Raw genomic sequence first — 25,087 nt, forward strand, 5'->3', positions numbered from 1 at the left:
TTTTTAGTTAAAATTTACCCTGCCTGCAAAAACATGTCTTGTATCTTACTCATTCTACTTTCTGTAGAAGGATTATAGGATCTCCCTTCAGAACCTATCAACACAGATTCTTAATCAGGCAAAGGCATTGCAAATAGTTTCCCAGGGAGCTGTCTCTATAGCAGAGCACTTCCTTTGAGCCAGCCCACACCTGTATTATAAAAGTGTAATTTACTCATGGTATGCAAAAACATTTGAATATTTCTGTTGCATGACTGGCAAGCTCTAGGAGCAGCACTGCAGAGACAGAGCCAACTACACCCTTATGTACAATTCTGTACATTTGATTTCGTGGGAGGATAAAAGACCATTTAAAAATATTTCAGCTATTCAGCTGGCATCATAAACAACCGTTTATGTAGAATGGGATTCTTCCGACAGCTTTGAATGGTTTCTTATGCTGATGTGCCTGTACCTTTCCAGTCTGGGATCGTCTAGCTCTCTTAGGGCCTTGGTGGTTTCTCCCATTGATCACGTCTCCTCTCACTTCAAAGTCATACTGGAAGATAATGCAAAGAATCAGAAGTCAGAGACAGAAAAGGCCAGCATGGTGAGCCCCTTGGGCCAAGGCAGGAAACTGCTCTCAGATTTCAGAAACTAGAAACCTTACAACAAATGCACACAGAAGACTGACTAAAAAGCATTGTCCTTTATCTGTTAGGATGTTGAAGCATTCAAGATCATTTTGTTCCGAGTTATCAGTGACTCGGTAACCAGTAATGCTATTTTTGACATAGAATGCCATTCCCCTCCCTCTTTCCCTCATTTGGTCCTTCTAAATAGGTTATAACCATTGATTTTAACATTCCAGTTGTGAGACTCATCCCACCAAGGTTTCAGTAATATCAATTAGATTGAATTTATGCTAAAAAACTGAGAAATTCCAATTCCTCTTGTTTGCTACCCAGGCTCCTAGCACTGATAGAGAAGAAATTCTTAAATTGCCTATACATCAGAAATAAGAAATTGTAGAAAAATTGATAAGGGAAGCAAAGAAAAGGTTAAGGAACGACTTGATTACAGTCTATAAGTATCTATATGGGAATCAGATATTTAATAATGGGCTCTTCACTCTAGCAGAGAAAGATATAACTTGATCCAATGACTGGATGCTGAAGTAAGGTATACATTTATAACAGGTAAGTAATCAGCCACTGGAAAAATTTACCCTCATCGTAGATTATCCATCACTGGCCATTTTAAAATCAAGATTGGATAATTCTTCTAAAAGATGTGGTCTAGGAATCATTGTGGGAAAGTTATACAGCCTGTGTTACACAGGAGGTCAGGCTAAATGATCACAGTGGTCCCTTCTGGGCTTTGAATCTATGAATCCTGCAGCTTAATCACATAAATGTGTTTCTTTAAAATAAACTAATCAAATTCTATTCAATACATTGAACTGACTTAGAAGAGTAGCAGTCAGTTTATTGAGGCAAATCTCATTCATTCAGTAGAAATTAACTATCAGTACATAACCTCTAGAATTTACTTTATTTAATTTTCAACATATTTTATTTCAAAGCATTCACTTGCCATTTAGATTAACAGTAAATACAATGCTTTATTTGATAATGTTAGGCCTGCATCTGTCTCTCAATTATCTATTATTCACTACTTTAATAAAGCTCCTTCATAGATTTCTATGCTGAACTGGCAGGGAATTGAAAAATAAATAAGTAATAAAAACAACTCATATTTTCACCCAACTTCAGACTTATGTAATGGTTTCCATAATGAGGGAGACTGAATCTGTCCTGAAAACCCCTCTCAGATTGCTTGAAACAGAAGCTGAATTGAGACCGAAGGGCATTCAGTAGATGCCCCATATCATTGGCTGGAGAGACCAGAGTTTCAGGAGCCTCCATAAAGGGTAAAGTAAGACCCAGCTGGAGAATGATGAAGTCTCCCAGAGAGTTTTTGGGATTAGTAGGTTTTTTTCCTTCTCCCTTTGCTTTGGATGCTAGCCTAGGGTTTTTTGACCAGAGAAGCTGAGGGTGGAGCAGAAGCAAGACATCCATTTCTACTCATCAGAATTATGAAATTTTGCACTGGACCAAAGTTTGTGAAGTACCTCTTCACCCAACACGCAGTCAACCTATGGAAGTCACGGCAATGAGATTTAAGGTTTAAAACAGAATTAGGTAAATTCCTGGAGGATAGGTCCATCAATGGCTATTAGCCAAGATGGTCAGTGATGCAGTCCAATGCTCTGGGTGTCACTAAACCTCCAACTGCCAGAAGAAGGGATGGATCACTTGAAATTGCCCTGTTCTGTTCATTCCCTCTGAAGCATCTGGCACTGGCCACTGTCAGAAGACAGGATACTGAGCTAGATGGACCTTTGGTCTGATCCAGTACAGCCATTCTTATGTTCCTTATGCAAGGTTCTGCAAAAATCTGTGCCCGAGGCAGAAAATCTGAGCACTATACATAAAGAGAGGCAGATACCACCTAATCCATGCTCTAGTCTCAGATAGCTATCTGCACTACAAAGTTAAAAGATGTTGCAATTGGAAGTTTTCAATAGTTGGCTATAGATCAGTTAATTAAGTGCAAGAGCTTGGACATGGTTGTGTTCCAACATTATTCCTTCATACACACAGCAGGTAATTACCTCCACCTTGCATTTGCCAACATCAAGAGACGTATTTTATCTTTGGCACCGTTGCTAGACAAAAGATCAAGAAAATATCACAGGGGAGGCTCTTTGTTCAGCAGCATGGAATACGTGCATTCTGCAGAACTGTGGGTTTCAGTGACGTTTCTTGGTACGGCCTAGAATCCTGACTCTGATCCTATGCCAAATTCTCCTCTGTCCCAAACACCCTCAACTAATTTTCAGTTTCAAATATTTAATTCCTGTTTCTGTCTCAGACATGATTAATATGCTCATCGCCATAGTGTCTGGATGCTAGTGCAACGGACATATTTTGCATTTCACTCTTAAGACATCACACCTACCTCATCAAGTATCTTTCCTTCCTTAAAAGACTGAACAATCCCTAAACAAAAAGAGCAGAGAAGAACAGATCACATTAAATCAGGCAGGATGCTCTAATCAGCACCAACAGTCTAAATATAAAGAGAAAGTATTTCTTTGGGAGAGGTCATTTACAGTTATTTGAATTAAGCAATGGATACTTAAAAAAAAAAAAAAGAAACTGAGCATTATCGTTAAATGTCTAAATATTCAGATGGTACTCTGAAAAATACCAGATGCTAAAATATGAAATATAAAGTATGTAGTGTTAGGAAACTGGGGAGGATGGGACACGTAGCTGCTCCAAAGAGTATTATACTTACATTCATAGCTAACTACCCATTTTCTTCCTGCAATGCCCAGAAAGTACTTCAGTGTCCGCTCACAAACTAGCTCCATATCTGCAAAGTAAGTAGAAATATACTGGGATCAGTCTCAATTTTGCCATCTAAATAACAAAGCAACTTTGGAAGTTGATGTGTATTTAAATTGATAAGCCACCAGAAAAAACACACATTACCTAATGACACGGCTGACGAAGGCATTTTCAAGGGGGTTCAAAGTACCAATGTCCTAATGCTGCCCCCTCCTGGGTCTGCTAAAAGAGAGGAATCTAGTATGGTAGTCAGTGGAGAGTCTCTGACTGTACACCCCCACCCTCCAGCCCAGGTTTCCTATTCACCTGAGCTCAGAGATGTTGGAAAGGCATAGAACACCAGTCAAAATACAAGATTCTGAATTCGTATGCAAGTGAAACATTCAAACCCTCCCTATTTTCCCCTTGTGGCTGCCTCACCAGCTTTCATAAGGAGAGGACAAAAAGAGTATGTTGAGGATCTAATGGATTAAAAATGATAAGTACTTTTTCCCCTTCCTACATCATTTTTTTAAACTGATAAGAAGAGTCACTTCGGATCCTGAAGAATTTTGAAATGTTCTTATGAAGCAAACTGAGGACAGAGTAGGTTATTATAAATAACTAAATCCTGTAACACAGCAGATCAACTAACAGCAGTAGCTCATCAAACACTTTACAGTTTAATTTTTAAAGTTTTTTGTTTAACATCTGTTGATAAAATAGATTTAGTAAGGAGCTTAAAACTAAACCTATGCCAAGTCATTTTAAATTTTGAGTAACAAATGTGAACAGAGAGGTTTCATGCCTTCTTGAAAACCAATCAATGAATCTTATGCTAATCAGTTAAGAGTTTGATTTGCATTTGTAAAATCTGAAGCTGTTCTGTGTACTAAAGTTGATTCAAGTCTTTAAGAGAGATGAGTGAGCTCTACTAAAGAACAAAAAGCAATTTAAGTTCCGTAATAATAATTAAAAAAAAGTTAAAGGTCTTTTACTTTCTGAAGCTAACGTACTCTGAAAAGTGCACCTGATCTTGCAACACTGTTATTTTGTTCCAATGAAAGTATGGTCTCCATTCATTTTTTCAGCTGCTATTAGAAAGCCAAATAAAATTCAGTTTTGGTCTGTTTTCGATTACATCAGACTATTTAGATTTTTGAGAAAGAATTTAAGTGGGTTTTATAAAATCAAAGACAAAGGATGCTGTAAGAAAAATGTCTGGCTCTCCCTTTGGTTGGTTGTGAATTATCTAAAGTCAACGTGCTGCTGACACCTTCTTAAATCTACAGATGTGACATGACATCAATCACTCATCATAATGATATGTCAATTTCAAATTCTACTTGTTACCATGTCAATGATACCATATAAACAAGCAACCAAAATAGAAACCTCTCATCTGGACTCCATGAAATGGAATGAAAGAAAGATGGGTCAAGTTTTAGTTTAGACTCGGGATCACACAAACTCTGATACAGAATAAAAAAGCAGTGAACTGTAAATCCCACATCCTAATCAAACGTCTTCAGATCATCATGCTGAATGACCGTCAATGTGCTCTTTATTTAGCCTGGAGTTAGTGTTTTATGTGGCATTAAATATCTGGTTTGTTCACAGAACTTCCAACACACCTGTTTTCATTATGACATGGGTTGTTCCTTCAGTAATTTGATTAGATAAAGTGCTCTGGGTTTTCCTGGCAAATTTCTGCACCAATAACTGAAAACAAATAAATATTGAATTAGAAAGAATTGATTTAATTGGAACATTAGACATCTCTGGCTTTGAATAGGAGTTTCCACATTAAAAGATTAGCTTTCTAATATGGCTGAGAAATTAAACATATGTCAATGGAAGATGTAAGTACAGCATACAGTGGAGAGGTACTTTGAAACAAATGGAGATATTCTATGCCAACAGGCATATAGATACAACCGTTACTTCAAAAATGACGTTCACTTTGCCTTTAATAACAGAAATTATTTGATTGGCTTACATAAACTCAAGTAAAGCAATACTCTATTATACTATAATTCAGATCAATCAGCAATTTATGAATTAAGTGAAATAGAAACATGTGCTGCAGTTATCAGAGGCATTAAGCCAATATTCAACTTCTAATGGCAACAAAACATTAAAAGTCCAGATGATGTGAAAGCTCAGTGATATAACCATCCGTTTCAATCTACTTACAAAGAAGGATTTTAACTAGCATGTTCATTGTTGTAGAAATCTAGAGTTTTCCAGTTATCTATTCACAAAATAAAATCAATAGCTATATAGTAAAAGAAATTACTCAGTTCTGTTACTCCTCCAGCTGCACTTGTCTGCATCATACCTGGCTCTAGCCTACTGCTATGAGCCTCTAAAACTTGCAAGAAGTCTACTCGAACGTATAAAAAAAAATTATGTTCTTTGAGTTGAGAGTCTCCCTTGCTTTGGAACAACGAGCCTTCTTTTTGCCCGTTTATGTGGATGGCTTTCCAATCCATTTAGAAGCTCTGAATCCTACCTAATTGCATCATTACATATAAACCCCCATATTTATCAGTACTAGCTAACAAGGCAGTATCTAATTTCAAATACTCTGGTATTATTAATGGGTAATTCATGTCAAATTAAGTTTTGTTGCATATAGATCTCTTTAGGGAGAGGTTAAAATTTTATTTAGGATCACAGGGATCATGGTATATGTATATTAACAGGGGATTGACAAAGATAGTGAAATACACTTACAAGCTCTCTCTGGTTCAGACCTGATGCTACAATTGACATTTGTCTCCTACAGGTCACAACTGGGCTTTTGGCATTTTCTTTTACAACTCCAGTGTGCAGAGCAGATGCATAGGAAAATGCCCTTCTCTCCTGCTTACATCCCTGAGTGCTCTTCCCATTATTCGCATTCCACGATATGGCAGCACTATTTCTTGATTCTGCAGTTTGACAGTGGGTAAGTCTTTCAGAAAATTTCAAGGGAGAGCCGTTTGGAGTCCTGCTCTCATTCCCACACGGAACAGCTGCACTGTTTAGCTTTGTTCCAAATTCCTGCTCAGCTGCATTTTCTGAAGGAAAGAGGAATCAGTAACTGAAACAGTCCCAGTCTTTAATTACAGTTTCTCATTGCAGTCATGCTGGAGGATGTTGCTCCATCCTTTAAATTTATATGCTACAGTCATTTTCTCTGCTTAAACAACGGGTAGTCCTTGTGGCACCTTAAAGACTAACACATTTATTTGGGCATAAGCTTTCATGGGCTAAAACCCACTTCATCAGATGCATGGAGTGGAAAATACAGTAGAGAGGTATAAATATACAGCATATGGGTTTTAGCCCACAAAAGCTTATGCCCAAATACATTTGTTAGGCTCTAATGTGCCACAAGGACTCCTCGTTGTTTTTGCTGACACAGACTAACATGGCTATCACTCTGAAACCTTTCTCTACTTAGTTATTCACTACTTCACCTTTACAACATTCATTATTTAAAATCACCAAGAATCATAATTTTTCCTAATCTAGAGCTAAGGTGCTCAAACACCTGTGAAACCTCTCAGGATACAATTAGCATTTCCTGAGAATACTATGAATTTGGGACTAAAACATTAAAATTCATTATTGTATCAGAGAACTATCCCCTCCCAAACTGCACCAGGAATTATCCATGTTTCAATAGATTAAAAGTCTCTTGATTCACAAGACGACACTATATAGTTAATTTAAATGCATGTTCTTTACGATCTCTCTCATTATGGAGATATAAACCAGACCAGTGACTGGGGTACAAGTAGAAGCCAAAATGCGTATGTTGGGTTTGATCAGTCCTATGAGTTACCTGATTCAATTCCATACTGATTACGTTGTTTCATTGCCTCTTTTTCCAGCAGCACTGCCACACCAACCCGCTGAAATGTTCCCTCCTGAGAGTGAGTTTTGGCTTTCCAAAGGCGCGGGCACCAGTGGCCTTGCTCCAGAGCTTCTTTTTTTAAAAGATGGGATTTAGGACGGGAAAGCTGTAAAGCAGGCGACCTCAAACTAGAAAAAAATTATGAACAATTTATCATCTCCTTAGCTATCAGAGACATTGGATAGCAACAGTGGAATTACATGTTGGGGAATGATTAGCAACAGAACTAGTATGAAGGCACAAAAGCAGTACTGTTGAATTTAAATTGATTAAAATATTTTAAAAACTGCATGTCGACATGTCAAACTCATGTAAATTTTCTCAGACAAACCCCAAAGGATAAATGCTAATAGCTTGCTGCTTAACAACATACCAGCTGTATTCACCACACTATTCAGTCTTGTGAAACAAACTTAATTTTGGTCTTTCCTCCATGCATCTAGGTTCCAGAAACTTTGCTAGAACCTGGGTCTCCCTTAAAAAGAACAGAAATCTTTGCTGATTTCACAGGACCAATATATTAGGGCTGTTGATTAATTGCAGTTAATTCACATGATTAATTCGAAAAAATTAATTATGATTAAAAAAAATCAATCACGATTAATCGCACTGTTAAACAATAGAATACCAATTGAAATTTATTAAATATATTTGGATGTTTTTCTACATTTTCAAATATATTGATTTCTATTACAACACAGAAGACAAAGTGTATAGTGCTCACTTTATATTATTTTTATTACAAATATTTGCACTGTAAAAATGATAAACAAAAAATAGTATTTTTCAATTTTCCTCATACAAGTATTGTAGTGCAATCTCTTTATCATGAAAGTGTAACTTACAAATGTAGATTTTTTTGCTACATGACTGCACTCAAAAACAAAACAATGTAAAACTTTAGAGCCTACAAGTCTACTCAGTCCTACTTGTTGCTCAGCCAATCGCTAAGAAAAACAAGTTTGTTTACATTTACGGGAGATACTGCTGCCTGCTTCTTATTTACAATGTCACTTGATGCATTAATTACATTTGTGACTGAACTCCCCGCATTCTGCCATATATTTCATGTTATAGCAGTCTCGGATGATGACCCAGCACGTTTGCTTTAAGAACACTTTCACAGCAGATTTGACAAAATGCAAAGAAGGTACCAATGTGAGATTTCTAAAAATAGCAACAGCCCTCAACCCAAGATTTAAGAATCTGAAGTGCCATCCAAAATCTGAGAGGGACGAGGTGTGGAGCATGCTTTCAGAAGTCTTAAAAGAGCAACACTCAGATGCAGAAACTACAGAACCCGAACCACCGAAAAAGAAAATCAGCCTTCTGCTTATGGCATCTGACTCAAATGATGTAAATGAACACGAGTCGGTCTGCTCTGCTTTGGATTGTTATTGAGCAGAACCTGTCATCAGCATGGACGCATGTTCTCTGGAATGGTGGCTGAAGCATGAAGCGACATTAATCTTTAGCGCATCTGGCACGTAAATATCTTGCGACGCTGGCTACAACAGTGCCATGCGAACATCGCTCTCATTTTCAGGTGACATTGTAAACAAGAAACAGGCAGCATTATCTCCTGCAAATTGTAACCAAACTTGTTTGTCTGAGCGATTGGCTGAAGTAGGACTGAGTGAACTTATAGGCTCTAAAGTTTTATGTTGTTGTATTTTTGAATGCCCTTTTTTTTGTACATAATTCTACATTTCTACGTTCAACTTTCATGATAAGGAGATTGCACTACAGTATTTGTATTAAGTGAACTGAAAAATACTATTTCTTTTGTTTTTTACAGTGCAAATGTTTGTAATAAAAATAAATATAAAAAGTGAGCACTGTACACTTCGTATTCTGTGATGTAATTGAATATATTTGAAAATGTAGAAAAAACATCCAAAAATATTTAAATGCTATTCTATTATTGTTTAACAGCACGATTAATCTTTTTAATTGCGTAATTAATTACAATTAATTTTTTTAATTGCTTGACAGCCCAATTTATCTTTTCTCCTCTACCTCCTCCAACCAATACCTCTAGTTCCTATTTAATCTCCCAGCTGTCTTTGACAGACATATGCAATGTTTGCTTACATTTAGGAAACACACAATCAACCACCAAACAGTAATTAAACAAGGTTGATTGAACAAATAAATATTTCAAACTATCTTCCTGCACTGAGTTACATAGAAGAGGTTTGTCTTCCCTATGCTTACATCTTATTACAGACAGAGTATCTGCCAGTAATTTTAGTTTTAACATTTTAATTTTGGGCACACATCATAGAAATTAGTGCTGAAAGAGACCTACTAAACATCTCCAAAGCCCAATGGAGACTTGCTCCCTACAATACAGACTAACACGGCTGCTATTCTGAAACTTGCTCCCTACAATTTGTTTTCTAGTATTTTGTACAGTACAAATTTAAAGGATCTAGTTGATGGGGCTTTGTTATTCAGGTCTAGCAAATCTCACTGCTGGGGCAAGTTTCCATGATATTTAGCCTGAAATTTTCCCCTTTACTCAATTTGGTTCTGTCACTTGTAATTACATTTCCTCAGATCAACCTGAATTCTTCTTCTTCTTCTTCTTCCTTGATGTTTACACCCTTCAATTATTTGTACAGTGTGCACCTGTTTTCATTTAAAAATGCAAGCCAACCTCTTCCTTTTCTACTAACCAAAGGCACTGGCCATAAATAACTTCAGGGCGTAATACAATATGGATTGTTTGTAAACTAATCACACTTCTGTGGAATAGTCCATCTCTAGTTAAATCCTATCTCTACTGAAGTCAATTATTGACTTAAGTGGGGACAGGATTTTATCCCTATTGCTTGAACTGATGGACTAGAGGGCCTTGAAAAGAAACTTCCAGGTCCCACTGACCTCTACACAGTCAACACAAGAACAGCCCCTACTTCTCTATCCCGAATGATGGAAAAACAAATCTGCTCTAAACTCCGGTTTCCTGTATACATGCTGCAAAAGGGTTAATCCTGCATCACTGAAATAGTTTGCGTGTCTGTCATTAAACAGAGATGACAGAACAAGCTACATGATAGCCAAATAAATAAATAAATAAATAAATAAAGATAGATAGATAATTTTGGCTAGAAATGGAATCGCCAATCAAGGAAATACTAACAAAATGCAGCTCTTCTGCTTCAAGGGGCTAATTGTTCGTAGAAGACCATAAATGACAAACAAAAAGCATTTACCCTTCTTCTTCTAGCTCTTTATTTTTTGTGTTGGAATGATCACTTGGCATTACATGGAACCCATCAGCTGAAAGTCCCTTTGAACTGCTGATTTTGTGATTTTCGAGATTTACTTCTGAAATTAATGCTGTTCCTTCAAAAGAAAAACAATATTTACAAAAACCCAAGAAAAATAAAAAAAAAACACTAGTGTTTTCAACCTTGTTCTTAAGGTAAGAATTCAATTATTTCTTTAAAGCAGCAACCTTGAGACAAATCAGATTTGTTTTAAAACAGAAAGTATTCCAGATAAAAAAAATAAATGGAAAATATCAAGTAAAGCAACAGGCATATGCAACTGCTATCACTAGGAGAATGACTGAAAAAGAACAATTTTCTAGGCTAAGGACACACAGATACATATGAACAATACATGGTTTGAGTGAACTATAGTGCCAGTGGCAATTTTACTGTCAATAATGGAATGAATGAGATTAGTGAATGATTGATTGATGAATGAAATGAGATTAGTTTTTACGTAATTTTCAGTATTCTGCAGAATTATAATAAAGCACTAATCATGAAAAAAATTGAACCATATTAATTTTTGACCCCTGCAAAAGAAAAAAAGTTACATTGAACAGACTATAAAATCCCAATGTCCCCAAATCAAAATGTGGATAAAATACTTCCCCATTTGAAACATAGCAAACTTCATATATTCAATCATTTACGAAAACAAGGTGTCAACTGATGCGTTAGGTGGAACTAATGATGAAATAATAGGGAAAAGTAGAAACATTAAGGCAAAATTCTGCTATTTTATACACTTTTTATTTATAAAGCCTCAAAAACATATTAATGTATCTCTGTTCACCAGTAAGTGTTTTAGAAAGGCAAATACTTAATGGCTGGGAGATGCTTGTAATTTTTAACAAGCCATCAATAATTGTAATCAGTTTTAAGCTTTTATGAGAAAGCCTGAAATCCATATTCTAGCATGACAAAGTAAACAAGGTTTGTATTAAATTGTTTTAAGACACTTCCTAGCTTGAAGGAAACTAATAATTGATTTCCCACTTAATCCTCAAACACTATATTTATAGTTATGAGTTTGGCTTATTGGATTTAGAAATGTCACACAAACACTCATTCAAAAGTTAGCTCCATCAGGAATATTGTGTTTCTCATACCGAATTAGGCCCACCAGCGTCAACACACTTTTCAGTTATGAGACATAGAAGAAGTTTAATCACATAAATTATATTCCTGAAGTACAGGATATTTTTGAACTCAAAACGTAAGAGGACTGCTCACACAGCAGCTGAATACACTGTTCAAATGGAAAAAGGAAAGGATTATGAACAGTAGTAATTAAAAAGCCATTATGTTCCAGGCATTTGTGATTGGAATTTCCATTTTCCATCACTATCATTATCGTTTCAAACGGGACGTTAATGTGAACTAAATACCTTTCAGTTCACACCAGAGGCGACCATAGGAGGCAGTTACAGCACAGCACTTTGGTGTGCACTGCAGTTCATACCCCCGTAGTCTGAACTGCGGGCCCATGTAAACATGCCCTTAGACTTCTTGACATTTGTCAACCTCTAAACTCAAGTTTCTGAAAGGGTACCTTTAAGTGATTCAGCCTAGTCATTTTTTAACTTGTACTGTATCTTTTTTCCTTTTTTAATTTTATGCAGGCTGTACTGCTCCCTGATATTTGTGTGACCTGCTCCCCTGCCTGTGCCCTGGAGCCTTTGCCTGGCCCCACTGGGCCTAGCTCTTTTGGTCTCTCTTTGGCTTCATCTTGTACCTGCAGTCCCCCCTCCGCTTTGTGGAAGAGTCCAAGGTGTTTCATTCACAATGAGTTACGCTGAATGCAGGTTAAATTGAATAAATGGAACTTTATTAAACCCGGTGGCCTGCTTTGGCCATGGGTTTGAGTTGCTTGCAGTCTAACTCTGGGACACACCTACTCCCCTGATGTCCCCTCAATAACAGTCCCTCCAGGGATCATGTGTCCTCTGACTTCAGTTCCACTGATTGTGATACACAGGGAAGAGCTATATGCCCACCTTGTGGGAGGCAAGCACACTGCACAGTTACAAGTTCACAGAATGACTGCAAAAGAGCACACAGACAGGCTCCTGGAACCGTACATTAGTACAGTGACCTCACCCTTGAGTATGAAACTAGAAAATGAAATTGTTAATTGACTGATTCTGCCCAGAGTTCTGTCTGATGCACACTGTAAACAAACTGAACAAAAAATATTTTTTCTTTCAGTTTAGTATTTAAGGTGCAACTGGTTACAAAAGTAAGAAAAACAAGTATCAGTAATTTGGTTCTCATAATCAAAACATAATCCAGGTGGACCATTTCCAGCAGTTGACAAGAACGTCTGAGGAACAGTGGGGGGGGGGGGGAAATAACATGGGGAAATAGTTTTACTTTGTGTAATGACCCATCCACTCCCAGTCTCTATTCAAGCCTAAGTTAATTGTATCCAGTTTGCAAATTAATTCCAATTCAGCAGTCTCTCATTGGAGTCTGTTTTTGAAGTTTTTTTGTTGAAGAATAGCCACTCTTAGGTCTGTAATTGAGTGACCAGAGAGATTGAAGTGTTCTCCGTCTGATTTGTGTCCATTTATCACTACAAAAGGTTTTCTTCCTCCCTCGCATCCCCCCGCTCTCCTGCTGGTAATAGCTCATCTTAAGTGATCACTCTCCTTACAGTGTATATGGTAACACCCATTGTTTCATGTTCTCTGTGTATATAAATCTCCCCACTGTATTTTCCACTCAATGCATCCAATGAAGTGAGCTGTAGCTCACGAAAGCTTATGCTCAAATAAATTTGTTAGTCTCCAAGGTGCCACAAGTACTCCTTTTCTTTTTGCGAATACAGACTAACATGGCTGCTACTCTGAAACCTTCATAGATATTCTAGAGTTAGCTCTCTAAATCCCCGTGTACAAGGAGCTCAATGTTAGAACTGAGTCAGCAATTAGTTGGAGTCAAAGAAAATGCACCAAATAGGAGCACTCTGCTGCTTACTGCAAGAGAACTGTGGGCTTTATTATCTAGGAGATGAACTAACACAAGACAGCCACAAAACAACATGTTGATGGAAATACACTTTAAACCACTAACCATAGCAACCGACTCTTCTAGCCTTTCATCCATGAACTCCTGAGCAACAACAAAAATTAACTTAGTAACACATAAGCAGCAGAGCCATTGGTGTAGCCATAGCATACTGCACTGACAAGAGACTTCAGTTCTTAGAAAGACTATAGGTACAAGACCAACAACATACGCAGCACACTGTATGCTAGCAACACCAACCGAAAGAACGATCAGGAAACCATAGGCTGTTTGTGCCATTTGACTGGCCCCCTGTAGCAGTGATGAAAAACACTTCTGGACCCTACCTTAAAGAACCCTGCAGTGACATTCCTGCAGACAAAAAGAAAAGGAGTACTTGTGGCACCTTAGAGACTAACAAATTTATTTGAGCATAAGCTTTCGTGAGCTACAGCTCACTTCATCGGATGCCAAATGCATCCGATGAAGTGAGCTGTAGCTCACGAAAGCTTATGCTCAAATAAATTTGTTAGTCTCTAAGGTGCCACAAGTACTCCTTTTCTTTTTGCGAATACAGACTAACACGGCTGCTACTCTGATTCCTATAGCCACTAAATTTTGACTAGATAATGAATCGAACACAAGGTATTATTACACATATTAGTATTCAGATTATTCCAGCTGCCCTCAAAGAGGAAGGGTAACTGACTAAAATAAGGCTCTCAAATTGGAAATAAGGCATCCATTTTTAAACAATGAGGGTAGTTATCCATTGCACAGCTTACCAAGCGATGTGGTAAATACATCACCACTTGAAGTCTTCAAATCAGAATTGTATGTCTTTCTAAAAGTGTGCTACTTCAACCACAAGCTACTGTGCTCAAAGTAGGAAATGCTGGTGGATGTTCTCTGGCCTGTGTTATGCAGGTCAGACTAGATGATCACAATACTTCCTTCCGGTCTTAAAATCTATGAATTTCTTTGAAATGTCATATTCAAAAGCCTAACTAAAGCCCTTTCCTTAGTGTACACACATGCAGGAGGCCTCACCCTATCCTCAGCATATTATTCATATGGTAAGCTTCCCAAGATAATTTAAATCAGGAGTGGGCAAACTTTTTGGCCCAAGGGCCACATCTGGGAATAGAAATTGTATGGCAGGCCATGAATGCTCACAAAATTGGGGCTGAGGTGCAGGAGGGGGTGAGGGCTCTGTTTGGGGGGTGCAGGCTCTGGGGTGGAGCCAGAAATGAAGAGTTCACGGTGCAGGAGGGGGCTCCGGCCTGGGGTGACAGAGTGCAGGGGTTGAGGACTTTGGCAGCAGGGGGCTGGGCTCGGGGGGGGGGGGGGCTGGGAATGAGGAGTTTGGGGTGCAGGAGGGTACTGTGGGCTGGGATCGAGGGCAATCAGGGCTGGGGCGGGGGTTGGGGTGCAGGCTCTGGCTGGGGGTGCGTGCTCTGGGGTGGGGCTAGGGATGAGGGGTTTAGGATGCAGGAGGGTGCTCCGGGCTGGGATCGAGGGGTTTGGAGGGTGAGAGGAGGATCAGGGCTGGAGCAGGGGGTTGGAGCATGGCTCAGGGATGCAGGCTCCAGGCGGTGCTTACCTCAAGTGGCTCCTGGAAACAGGGCATGTCCCTTTTCCGGCTCCTATGTGGAGGCGGGGCCAGGTGGCTCTGTACGCTGCCACGTCCGCAGGCACTGCCCCTGCAGTTCCCATTGGAGCACCAGAGGGGGCCATTGGAGCATGCAGGAGCCGGAGGGGGGCCTTGCTGCTGCTTCCAGGAGCTGCGTAGAGTAGCCCCCTGACCCTACTCCCTGGCTAGAGCGCCAGAACGGGGCAAGTCCCAGCCCCCGCTCTCCAGCATGGATCAGTATTGCTAAGCCATAAGGCCTACCTAATTTCTTTTTTGAAAATATCTTAAGCAAGAATCATTTTATGAGAGTCAGGAACAGATAAGTATGTGTTTTGTAGCTTATGAATTTTACCATGTAAATCATATAAATACAAAAAAGCCACTATTATATCCTGTGCATTTCACTGAATAATTGAGTTTAAGCAAAACTATATTAAGATTAAGCCAGCTAAACCCAACACCTCAGCTCCAGGGGGAAAAAATAAATCATGAGATTCTCAGCAACTTGTTTGGAACAAAGGTTAAAAATAATTTTCATTGATATTCTGTTACCTCTAGCTGGTCTCATTTGTCCCACGGTGAGTGCTCCTTCCACTCGGGAAGGAGGCAGTTCACTCTGTGGGGTTGGGAATTCAAAGCCCTGGCTTCCATGCTCTTCCAGCACGGCCTCAAGCACAGCCATTTCCTGTTGAAGTTCTTTTAAGTTGTTTTGCATGGCATCCTTCTGCTGCAATAGAAGAAACTACATTGTGCTACCAGGAGTCAGCTCAATTGCTAAACAGTAAAAAATCATTTCTATTCAAATAGTTGTGAATGGAACCACAGCAGAACAATTCTGACTCAACATACTGAATCTAATTCATTTACATACTGGGTGCTTGGGAAATTACTGAGTGTTTTTATTGTAAAAAGAAACCATGTCATGGCAGAAAAAAAAAAATTAATTCACTTTGCAATTGCAAAACATTTTGAAACAGACTCCAAGTTATCACAGCCTCGCAGTGAGCAGCAAATACAGGTGTTGGCTTCTACAGAATGATTTACACAATTCCTATAATCGATTACTACTTTTTCCTTCCAGTCATCTTAACCTGCTGAATGCCCTAAGACAACACCTGCTGAATGCCCTAAGACAACACATCTAACAAAATGGCCCTTGCATGCCCACTGAATTGGTCCTAAATTGCACATGCTATTTATTCAACAGTGGCAAAGGTCCCTATTACATGAATTCCAGGCATACTGAGCCTAGTACATGAAGGGTTAATAGGCCACTTTATTTAGAAAGTGGTAGTACAGAGCCTCTAATTAAAATTTATGTTCGCTCTCCACTATAACTCAAAAAGAAAAGGAGTACTTGTGGCACCTTAGAGACTAACAAATTTATTAGAGCATAAGCTTTCGTGAGCTACAGCTCACTTCATCCGATGAAGTGAGCTGTAGCTCACGAAAGCTTATGCTCTAATAAATGTTAGTCTCTAAGGTGCCACAAGTACTCCTTTTCTTTTTGCGAATACAGACTAACACGGCTGCTACTCTGAAACCTGTCACTATAACTCAGATTCCCAACAGCTGTTTTCAAATAGGAAAATATGGCATCCCTTCCCTTCTTAATGCTGTCTCTGATCCTTGAAAACTGCTGTGCCTTCTACTAAAAATATGCCATTTACCTTCTTACACCACACAGAATACATGGCTTCAAAGGATGCTTTTATAAACAAACAGTTTTCCAAGCTTGACAGAGATGGTTTCTATAACAACAGTGGCTATTACTTTGCCAGTTCCACCACTGCCACCATGTGGAACTTTCTGGTTATTGCATCACTGACCAAGATAGAAATGAGAATAACTCTTTCATCAAAAGTCCAGCCCAAAGCTCTTAGGACTTGTGTACACTGGGCTTTTCAGGGCATGTCTACACTACAAAATTAAGTCGACATAACTTACTTCGGCATACAGCCGCCGCAGTAATTACACTGCTTGTGAGTGTCTACTCTTGGCTCCTTGTGTCAGGGGTGCACATCCTCACCGGGAGGACTTGTATTGATTGTACTGTCAGCGTGGGGCACTGTGGGATGGCTTCTGAAAGCCAGTAACAGTTGTTGAAAGAAAAACAGTGTCTACACCAACACTGCACTGACCTAATTACATCGACTGTATGCCTCCATAGAGATGGAGTTATTAAGTCGGCGTAGCCGGGTAGTTACATCGCAGGAGCAAAATTTTAGTGCAGACACTGACATAGTTAGGTCGATGAAGAATGCCTTGTGTCGATCTAACTATCGTGTAGACAAGGCCTCAGTCACAAATGAAGCTGCACCACTGCAAACCCACAGCATAGTTGTGCTACACCAGTACAAACTATGACTTGCAATAGTGCAGCACACACTGGTTTGAACATGGAAGGGCCATCCACACAACAGAAAGGTGAAGTTTATTCTTCCTTGGATTCTCTGCTGAGACAGCCAACAGGGTGTGACAGGAGGCCAAGGGGAAGTTCTGTGGGGAGACCTGTCCACTGGAAACTGGACTGAGGTCAACCAGCCAGTATATATGACCCAACCACTCTTTCAACGTGGTCTGGTCTGGAATCAGTGACCAAGAAGGCAAAGACTATGTGCTTCTAATTAATCACCATAACAATCCAGTACCTCTTTCCCCACAGACAACTGGAATCAGATAATAATAATTAACCAGGGTTATAATTTTAAAAGTCTTTTTACCATAAATCCAACATCAATTCCTACCAATGCAAACCTTTGGTGTAGGAAGTACAAGTTTCCAGCACTAATCAAATTCAGAAAGGAAATTACAGACACCAACCACAATTAAGCATCAAAATCTTAATGCTATATGGTGAACAACCTGTAGTAGAATGTGTTGCTAATGCATAAGGCAAAATCTGACAAATATCAGCATTAAAGCAGCTCTGCAATTCTGGATAGCTTAGTAGCTGAAACTAACGGCACCTTTTCTGTAGATCTGTGGCTTCCAGTGATGGTAGCGCCATAATTTTCACATGACTGTCTAGTTCCTAAATTTTATACTATCCAACCACATCTGGAAAGTGCGTTAAGCAGTTAGAGAGCTCAGTGCATGAACGTGCATACCTGGGTGGTAAGGATCTCACCCTGGGAGGACAGCCCAGAAGAATCTCCTTGGTGACTGGCTTCACTGTCATATCCGGATGCTTCACCTTGAAAAACAGAAGCTATGATTCATATATAAAAAAGTAGTGCTAATAACAACGACGTCTCTCACTCACCACGGGGCCCATCACTGTATGTTCACAATAAAGAGATTAAGGGTGACGTTTTCATAAGCACCTAAATGACTTAGGAGCAAAAGTCCCATATTCAGAAGTGATTTAAGCACATAGGCTCCTAAGGGAGTGATCTTCTAAAGCAGTGTTACCGAAACTTTGGATGCCGCTTGTTCAGGGAAAGCCCCTGGCGGGCTGGGCCGATTTGTTTACCTGCCGCGTCCGCAGGTTCGGCTGATCGCGGCTCCCTCGGCCCACGCTGCTTCCCGCAGCCCCCGTTGGCCTGCAGCGGCGAACCGCGGCCAGTGGGAGCCACAATTGGCAGAACCTGTGGACATGGCAGGTAAACAAACCAACCAGGCCCGATAGGGGCTTTCCCTGAACAAGCGGCGTCCCAAGTTTGGGAAACACTGCTCTAAAGTATCTAAGTAACAAGAGCACAAGTCCCTTCCAATAGGACTGGTGCTCTTAAGTCGCCTGGGCACTTCTGAAAAATATTATTATTTATTTCTATTACTGTAGTACGTAATGACAGGTTTCAGAGTAGCAGCCGTGTTAGTCTGTATTCGCAAAAAGAAAAGGAGTACTTGTGGCAACAAATTTATTTGAGCATAAGCTTTCGTGAGCTACAGCTCACTTCATCGAAGTGAAAGCTTATGCTCAAATAAATTTGTTAGTCTCTAAGGTGCCACAAGTACTCCTTTTCTTTTTGTAGTACGTAGGAGTCCTAGTTATGCCCACCTTAAGTATCACTTAATATCAATGGAACTTAAGAGCTTTTGAAAATTTTACCTTAGGTCTGTGTCCTAAGAATAGCTTATGCAAGCATCTTTAGAAAAAAGAAAAAAGTCATTATCCTGTGAATTTAAAACTTCTCAGAATAGTAAGTAATGTAGAGCTGAACAGCAAAAGATATCAACTACCATTTCAATGGATATTTTTTCTGGGAAAACCACCTTAGAACGAACAGTGAAGTTTTGTCAGCAGATCCAGGAATCAAATTTTCATATGAAATTCAGCCCTTTAGTCAACAGGGGTTGTGGCCAAATTAATTCCAGACTCTATTTTAGTCATTTCCTCTCTGCTCTAAGAATTACTATGAGAATTTAACTTAAAGGAAACAAAAATGAACACAAATGCAGAAAAGTAAAATTTATACATACTTCTGATTTGATTGCATGTTACTTAGATTGTAAGCTTTTGGGGCAGGGACCAACTTTTTGTTCTGTGTTTGTACAGCGCCTGACACAATGGGACTCCTAAGTATTCAGTAATACAAATAATAAATTGGAGCAAGGATATCTTGCTTTGTACCTAAATTTGGTTGCACATTCTGGTCTCGTTGGTGTCCATCTTCCAAATCAGTTTTTCTTCCTGTCAGCTCTTCATTACCATTTGGACTAGCTTCTCTGCTTCCACTGAAACTGCTCATTTCTTTGGAACAAGGAGCAAGTGTTATGGGCTTTTTCAGCTCTTGTAGTCTATTGGTTGAATCTTCTGACATGTTGGACTGGGAAGAAAATAAGTTAAGTGAGCATTCTGACTCTTGGCTTGGAGAAACACATGCATCTCTCAAGAGGACTCCAGGCGTTTTCTGTACAGCTTTATTATTGCCACTGCTACTGTTCAACAATGCTAGAATCTCTTCCGGTGATGAAGACTCTACTATAGACATGATCTGTCCTGTAGACTGCAATGGTGTGCTTACTAATTTGCCGAATATTAATGCCTGAAAGCAAGGTAGTTCTTCATCTTCACTAGAATCCTCCTCGGAGGACTGCAATTTCCAGGCTGGTCTTCTGGGTTCCCGAACAAAGTTTTGAGACCTAGACTTAGAACTACTGCTGCCACTGTCCAGTTCTCTTAATGAGGCTCTCTCACCTGTTTTAACAAATACAGCAGAAATTTCTCTCTTATCAATTTCACAAATGCTTATGTTCTCTTTAATGTCACCAGCAGTGCACAATAAGATATCAGGGGTCTCAGACAGCAATGGAAAACCACTAGTCCCTTCAGTGGGTTGTTCCAGAGCCTCCCCTGAAATTAAGCACTCAGGCACACCTATGCTGGCAATTTGGGATACTTGTTCTTTATCACTCTTTACTTGTTTGCATTCCCCTTCATAACCGTTCTTTTCAATTACTTTGCAGCTAAATTCAGCAGGGCTTGGACGACAAACTACAGGATGTACCAGCATTGGCTTGGGCTGTAAATTTAATACTGGCCCTTTGTTTTCAGCTTCTTCAGCTTTTACTCCTTGATTGCTTCCTGTTTCATTAATTGTGCTTAAATCAGTTCTTTGGGAAATTCGCTCTTCTATATTACTCTGGTCACCTAGGCTTCCGTTACTTTTGTTTAGGTTCTGACTTAATTGACTTTCTATCATCATTTCAGGTGAAATTCTCTTTTCCTTTGGTTGCCTTCGTTTTTGCAGTCTGCTCCTGCTCCTACTCTTAATCTTAATCTTGGCAGTGGCTGCTCTTGGTGGTGAGAATAACTGCACTTGATCTGGAACTTGTGAAATATTCTTGCCATAGTCACTAACATGTCCACGTTCGGTGTCCCTGGAAAAGTGAGTTCCTGGACTACGCCCAGAAATACCTTTAGCAGATTCACATGTTTTAGGCTCTTCTCTCTCACAAACCTCATCCAGGCCCACTGTTTTTTTAACATATGGAGGTTCACTTTTTAAGTCTCTATTGTTATGCCTATATTCTACACAGCTAGCACCTGATTTCCTTAGAGTTTCAGAAGCAGTGCTTTCTATCACAGATTCCTTGACTGGACTAGGATGAAGGGTAAATGACAGTCTTTTTGAATGTCTGAACATATTTCGCAGGTACTGTGTTTCTAGCTCACTGTCTTCAGTTTCTGTGTTCAACTCTGAAATGATTTTAGCTTCATGTGACTTTGGATTTCTGAACCTTTCCAAGTCATTTTCTGGGAAATGTCTATTAGTCTTGGGTGAACACGCACACAACTCTCTGTTCTTGAGCTCAACTGCAGCACACTGATTATTCTCAGACAAATTCTGCACTAGGCAGGCAGCTTGATCCACATTTGTGGAATGAGGCTGCAGGAGCGAATGGCTTCCTTGATTTTCATTATCTTGAGAATCTGTATCAGGCACAACAGAACAAGCATTTAAATCCTCCACCAATATTTCGGCATACAAGAGGCCTTTTCCAGTTTGCATTCCATCAGAACAATTTTCAGGATTAGGGGGTGTTTTATCTACTTCTAAGGCATTGCCCTTCAGCTCAGTGTCTGACAGAGGTATGCTATGGTTCAGTACATCCTGCTGCTCATCAGGGTCTTTGCATTCAGGGACATGGACCAACACATTCACGTGCAATCCAGAGGAGGAATTTTTGCTTTCGCTGGCATGCTTTCTTGCTCTCTCGTTTGGCTCACTTCTTCTCCTGGTTTCTTTTGTCATTTTTTCAGTCAGTAACTGAAGCCTCCTGCTGCGTCTGACTCGTTTATTTTCTGAATCAACTTTTTTTGGCTCTTCACTGCTTGGGTAACTATCAATCTGCAGCTCAGTCTGATCAGGGCAACTTGAGTTTCTATCCACTACCAGCTGCAGAGCACACACGGGCCTAGCTGAATGTTTACTTCTTTTTGTTAATGAGCTTCTCATTTTTTTAGTATTCTTTCGGTCACAGGTATCCTGTGCTGGCTTTCCATCAGTGCTGTTGCAAGTTACTTTCTCAGTATCATTTTTCACACCCATGGGACTCCCGTTAACAACAGTGGAACCTTCACCACCTTTTTTCCTTCGAGCATTTCTACCAACAATGCACTGATTAACGCCCTCAGAGTGTTTCTTTAGATCCTTTTCATCTCTCTTCTTGATGAAGTCCGCAGGTTGGAGATCAGAGGCAGTCTTTCTTTTCCGTTTTAATTTACTTGTTCTGGAATTACTTGAGGATTTCACATCAGTAGTAACATCTTCCACTTTTGGACTCAGTGGCATCTCTCTCGTGTGGGCAAGAGGGGTTGACTTCCTTTCTCTTTTATACGTTTTCCCAAATATTTTATCTTCAATGTTATGCACAGTTGATTTTGACAAACTCCTATCATTTTCACATCCCACCACAACTTCTGTACAGTTTACCATCAGGTCAGTCTTCTCTGAAATACAGGACTCTTTGTCCGATAAATCTGAATTTCCATCTTCTGTGTCAGCTGCCCCAGCAGGAGCATCCTGGGAGGAACCAGAAGAGAGCATCTCATTGCTTTTAGAAAACCACTCGTTGACTTTTTGAATGCTTCTCTTCAGTCTTTTCCCTGAAACTTGACTCAAAGGATTGCCGTGAAGAGTCTTGGGCTGCAATAGACTCTCTGAAGCAGGTTCCCTTTCATGCAGGGAGTTACTCTCAGGTTGACATGTTTCTACAGCTTCTGTATGCTGGACACTGTTACCTGTCTTCTTGCTTTTATCTAATTGGTTTTCTGAGCTGTGCGCTAAGCCAGACTCTTTATTTTCACTACTAAATGGAGTTTCCCCAGCATACATTTCTTCTGCACTGTGGAATAAATTTGTGTCCTCATTCAGTAAAGAGCTGGCGTTGGCTGTTCTGTCACACTGTTCTGCCTGCGAGTGTGAAGCAGAAATGCTCTGGCTCTCTTTTAAATGACCCTCAGCCACATTCACTTGAGCAGCCTCAAAATCTTCGATGCCATTCCAAGTGTCTTTGCTGTCTTCCTCTGAGACATCACATTCACCTGAAAATACATAAGACTTACAAGCTGTTAAGCACCTTAGGGTTTGCCTACACAGGAATAATGAAGTGCTTAAACAGCTAATATTTTGTTTGCAAATACACGGAATTTTAATTTTATTAATAAAAACTAGTTATAGCTTAAAAACAAAAAACAAAACAAAAAAAACTTACATGAACACTCAGGTACAACTACCAGACTCACTAGATATCTTTTGTTTAGTTATTCCAGACCTAGCTCATCTCTCATTTTTCCAGGATACTTAATTTCAGAGTTTTTGTTACTCCCTCTACACTGTCCTATTCCCTGATCTTCAAAGGCTAATTAACACCAAGTCATTCATTTTTCTGCATTTTTAGGTGGGCATGTTAATCAAGTTTTAATGTCTATTTTATACAATGTTATTCCATTTAAACTACAATAAGTCTTTCAATTGCCAGTCTTCCAACACATTTTTAGAAATATAATTATGACAAACAGTATGAGTAAGTTACAAAAGCAGACTTTGTTTGAATACCTGGATCTAACAGAAAGTTCACCAGCAAAAGAAAGGCAGAACTGCTTGTGAGTAGTTTGATTATACAGTCATGAAAGAGCCTCATTAACCCCTGCAGCTCCTGAAATTTCTCTGAATTGAATCAAGTTCAGTGTCTCTGTCCTTATCTTCAAGATGCTCTATGGCCTGAGCACAGGACACCTAAAAGATGACTAAAGCTCCAGGATGAGAATTATGGTCGACTACTCTACTGCAAAATGGAACTTTTCCCAGAAGGATAACGCTCATCTGTGCAGGAGGCAGAGACGTGAAATGAGATCGTGGAATGAGCTTCCACAGGAACTAAGGACCATCACAAACCTCACCACTTTCCACTCCAAGTGCAAGACGTACTTTTTCAACTTTTCTTTAATTTAAAAATAAAAACAAAATCCTACCAATAGTTCACTGCACACACTATTCTCCATAGGGGGAGAGGATGGGAGAAACACCAAACCACGTGACGTATGTTTACCATGATGCTTAATGCACTACTGGAAGGCACTCGGATACTACCGTGATGAGGGTGATATAGGAACCCATGCAGAGAAGAATTTGTTTTGCCCTTTAAACAAGTTCATTTTTCTATTTCCATGCACAGACAGTTAAATATCTGAGTCTGATACAGACAACCAAATGTCTAACATTTTTGTGTGTCTAATCTGTAAACAGCTAGCCTCAAAACTACACACACTCTAGCCAAAGCCATCAAGAAAAATGAATGCAGTACAGTACTGAGTGTGCACATTACCTAAACATGAAAATGAAAGTTTTAATTTATAGGAAGCCAAAATTAATACTTTAATTTCAAACTTCCTTCCTATCCATAAGGACTATCTGTCACAAAAATAATCACACATACCTAAGATATCCGATGAGAGTATTTCTCCTGCATCTGACATGCTAGGCCACATGTTGCATGGACTTTCACTTTCCTTCTCAGCATACTTTAGTTCTTCCTCACGCTCTCCTTTCTGAGGTGGAGTCTGAAATAATTCTGTGTCCCCCATTCTGTTGGGAAGGATTATGAAAAAGAAAATCCATGTAGTCACAAGCACAATAATGCTTTGACATAATCAGAAAATACTATTTTATACCCAATAGCGAACAAAGATTATTTACCAGGTAATTACTATTATTATTTCTGCTCCTCTGAAGACATTGTCTTGCAGGATTCATTCTCATCCAACCCAGATCCCCTCGGAGTGTGGGTAACCCTTTCTGAAGTCTTTTTCCCCCTTGCACCTGATTTTTCACTCTCTCATATAGGGGGGAATGGGAGAGAGAGAGAGAACAAACTCTTGTGGTTATGGTGGTGCTGTACCAAATCCTTTGAAAAATACAGTACCTGA

General features: G+C 39.5%; 1 protein-coding gene across 7 annotated transcripts in view; it reads right to left on the reverse strand.

Moving 5' to 3' along the window:
* BRCA1 (BRCA1 DNA repair associated) overlaps window positions 1-25,087 on the reverse strand; it is a 50,732-nt gene that overhangs the window by 8,763 nt on the left and 16,882 nt on the right. For 3 of the 7 annotated variants that reach the window (XM_038385229.2, XM_038385227.2, XM_038385230.2), the window contains exons 9-19: window positions 24,598-24,746; window positions 19,787-23,203; window positions 18,321-18,406; window positions 15,763-15,937; window positions 10,506-10,638; window positions 7,213-7,412; window positions 6,117-6,442; window positions 5,012-5,099; window positions 3,346-3,423; window positions 3,004-3,044; window positions 455-538 (exon numbers count right to left, since the gene is read on the reverse strand). In XM_038385229.2, the coding sequence (XP_038241157.1) occupies window positions 455-538; window positions 3,004-3,044; window positions 3,346-3,423; window positions 5,012-5,099; window positions 6,117-6,442; window positions 7,213-7,412; window positions 10,506-10,638; window positions 15,763-15,937; window positions 18,321-18,406; window positions 19,787-23,203; window positions 24,598-24,746 (4,777 nt within the window). Of the gene's footprint in view, window positions 1-454; window positions 539-3,003; window positions 3,045-3,157; window positions 3,424-5,011; window positions 5,100-6,116; window positions 6,443-7,212; window positions 7,413-10,505; window positions 10,639-15,762; window positions 15,938-18,320; window positions 18,407-19,786; window positions 23,204-24,597; window positions 24,747-25,087 lie in introns of those variants that run through there. The other 4 variants (XR_006277297.1, XR_006277298.1, XR_006277299.1 and 1 more) reach the window with 4 other exon arrangements.

Source organism: Dermochelys coriacea, chromosome 27, assembly GCF_009764565.3.
Source record: "Dermochelys coriacea isolate rDerCor1 chromosome 27, rDerCor1.pri.v4, whole genome shotgun sequence".
Classification (NCBI taxonomy): domain Eukaryota; kingdom Metazoa; phylum Chordata; order Testudines; family Dermochelyidae; genus Dermochelys; species Dermochelys coriacea.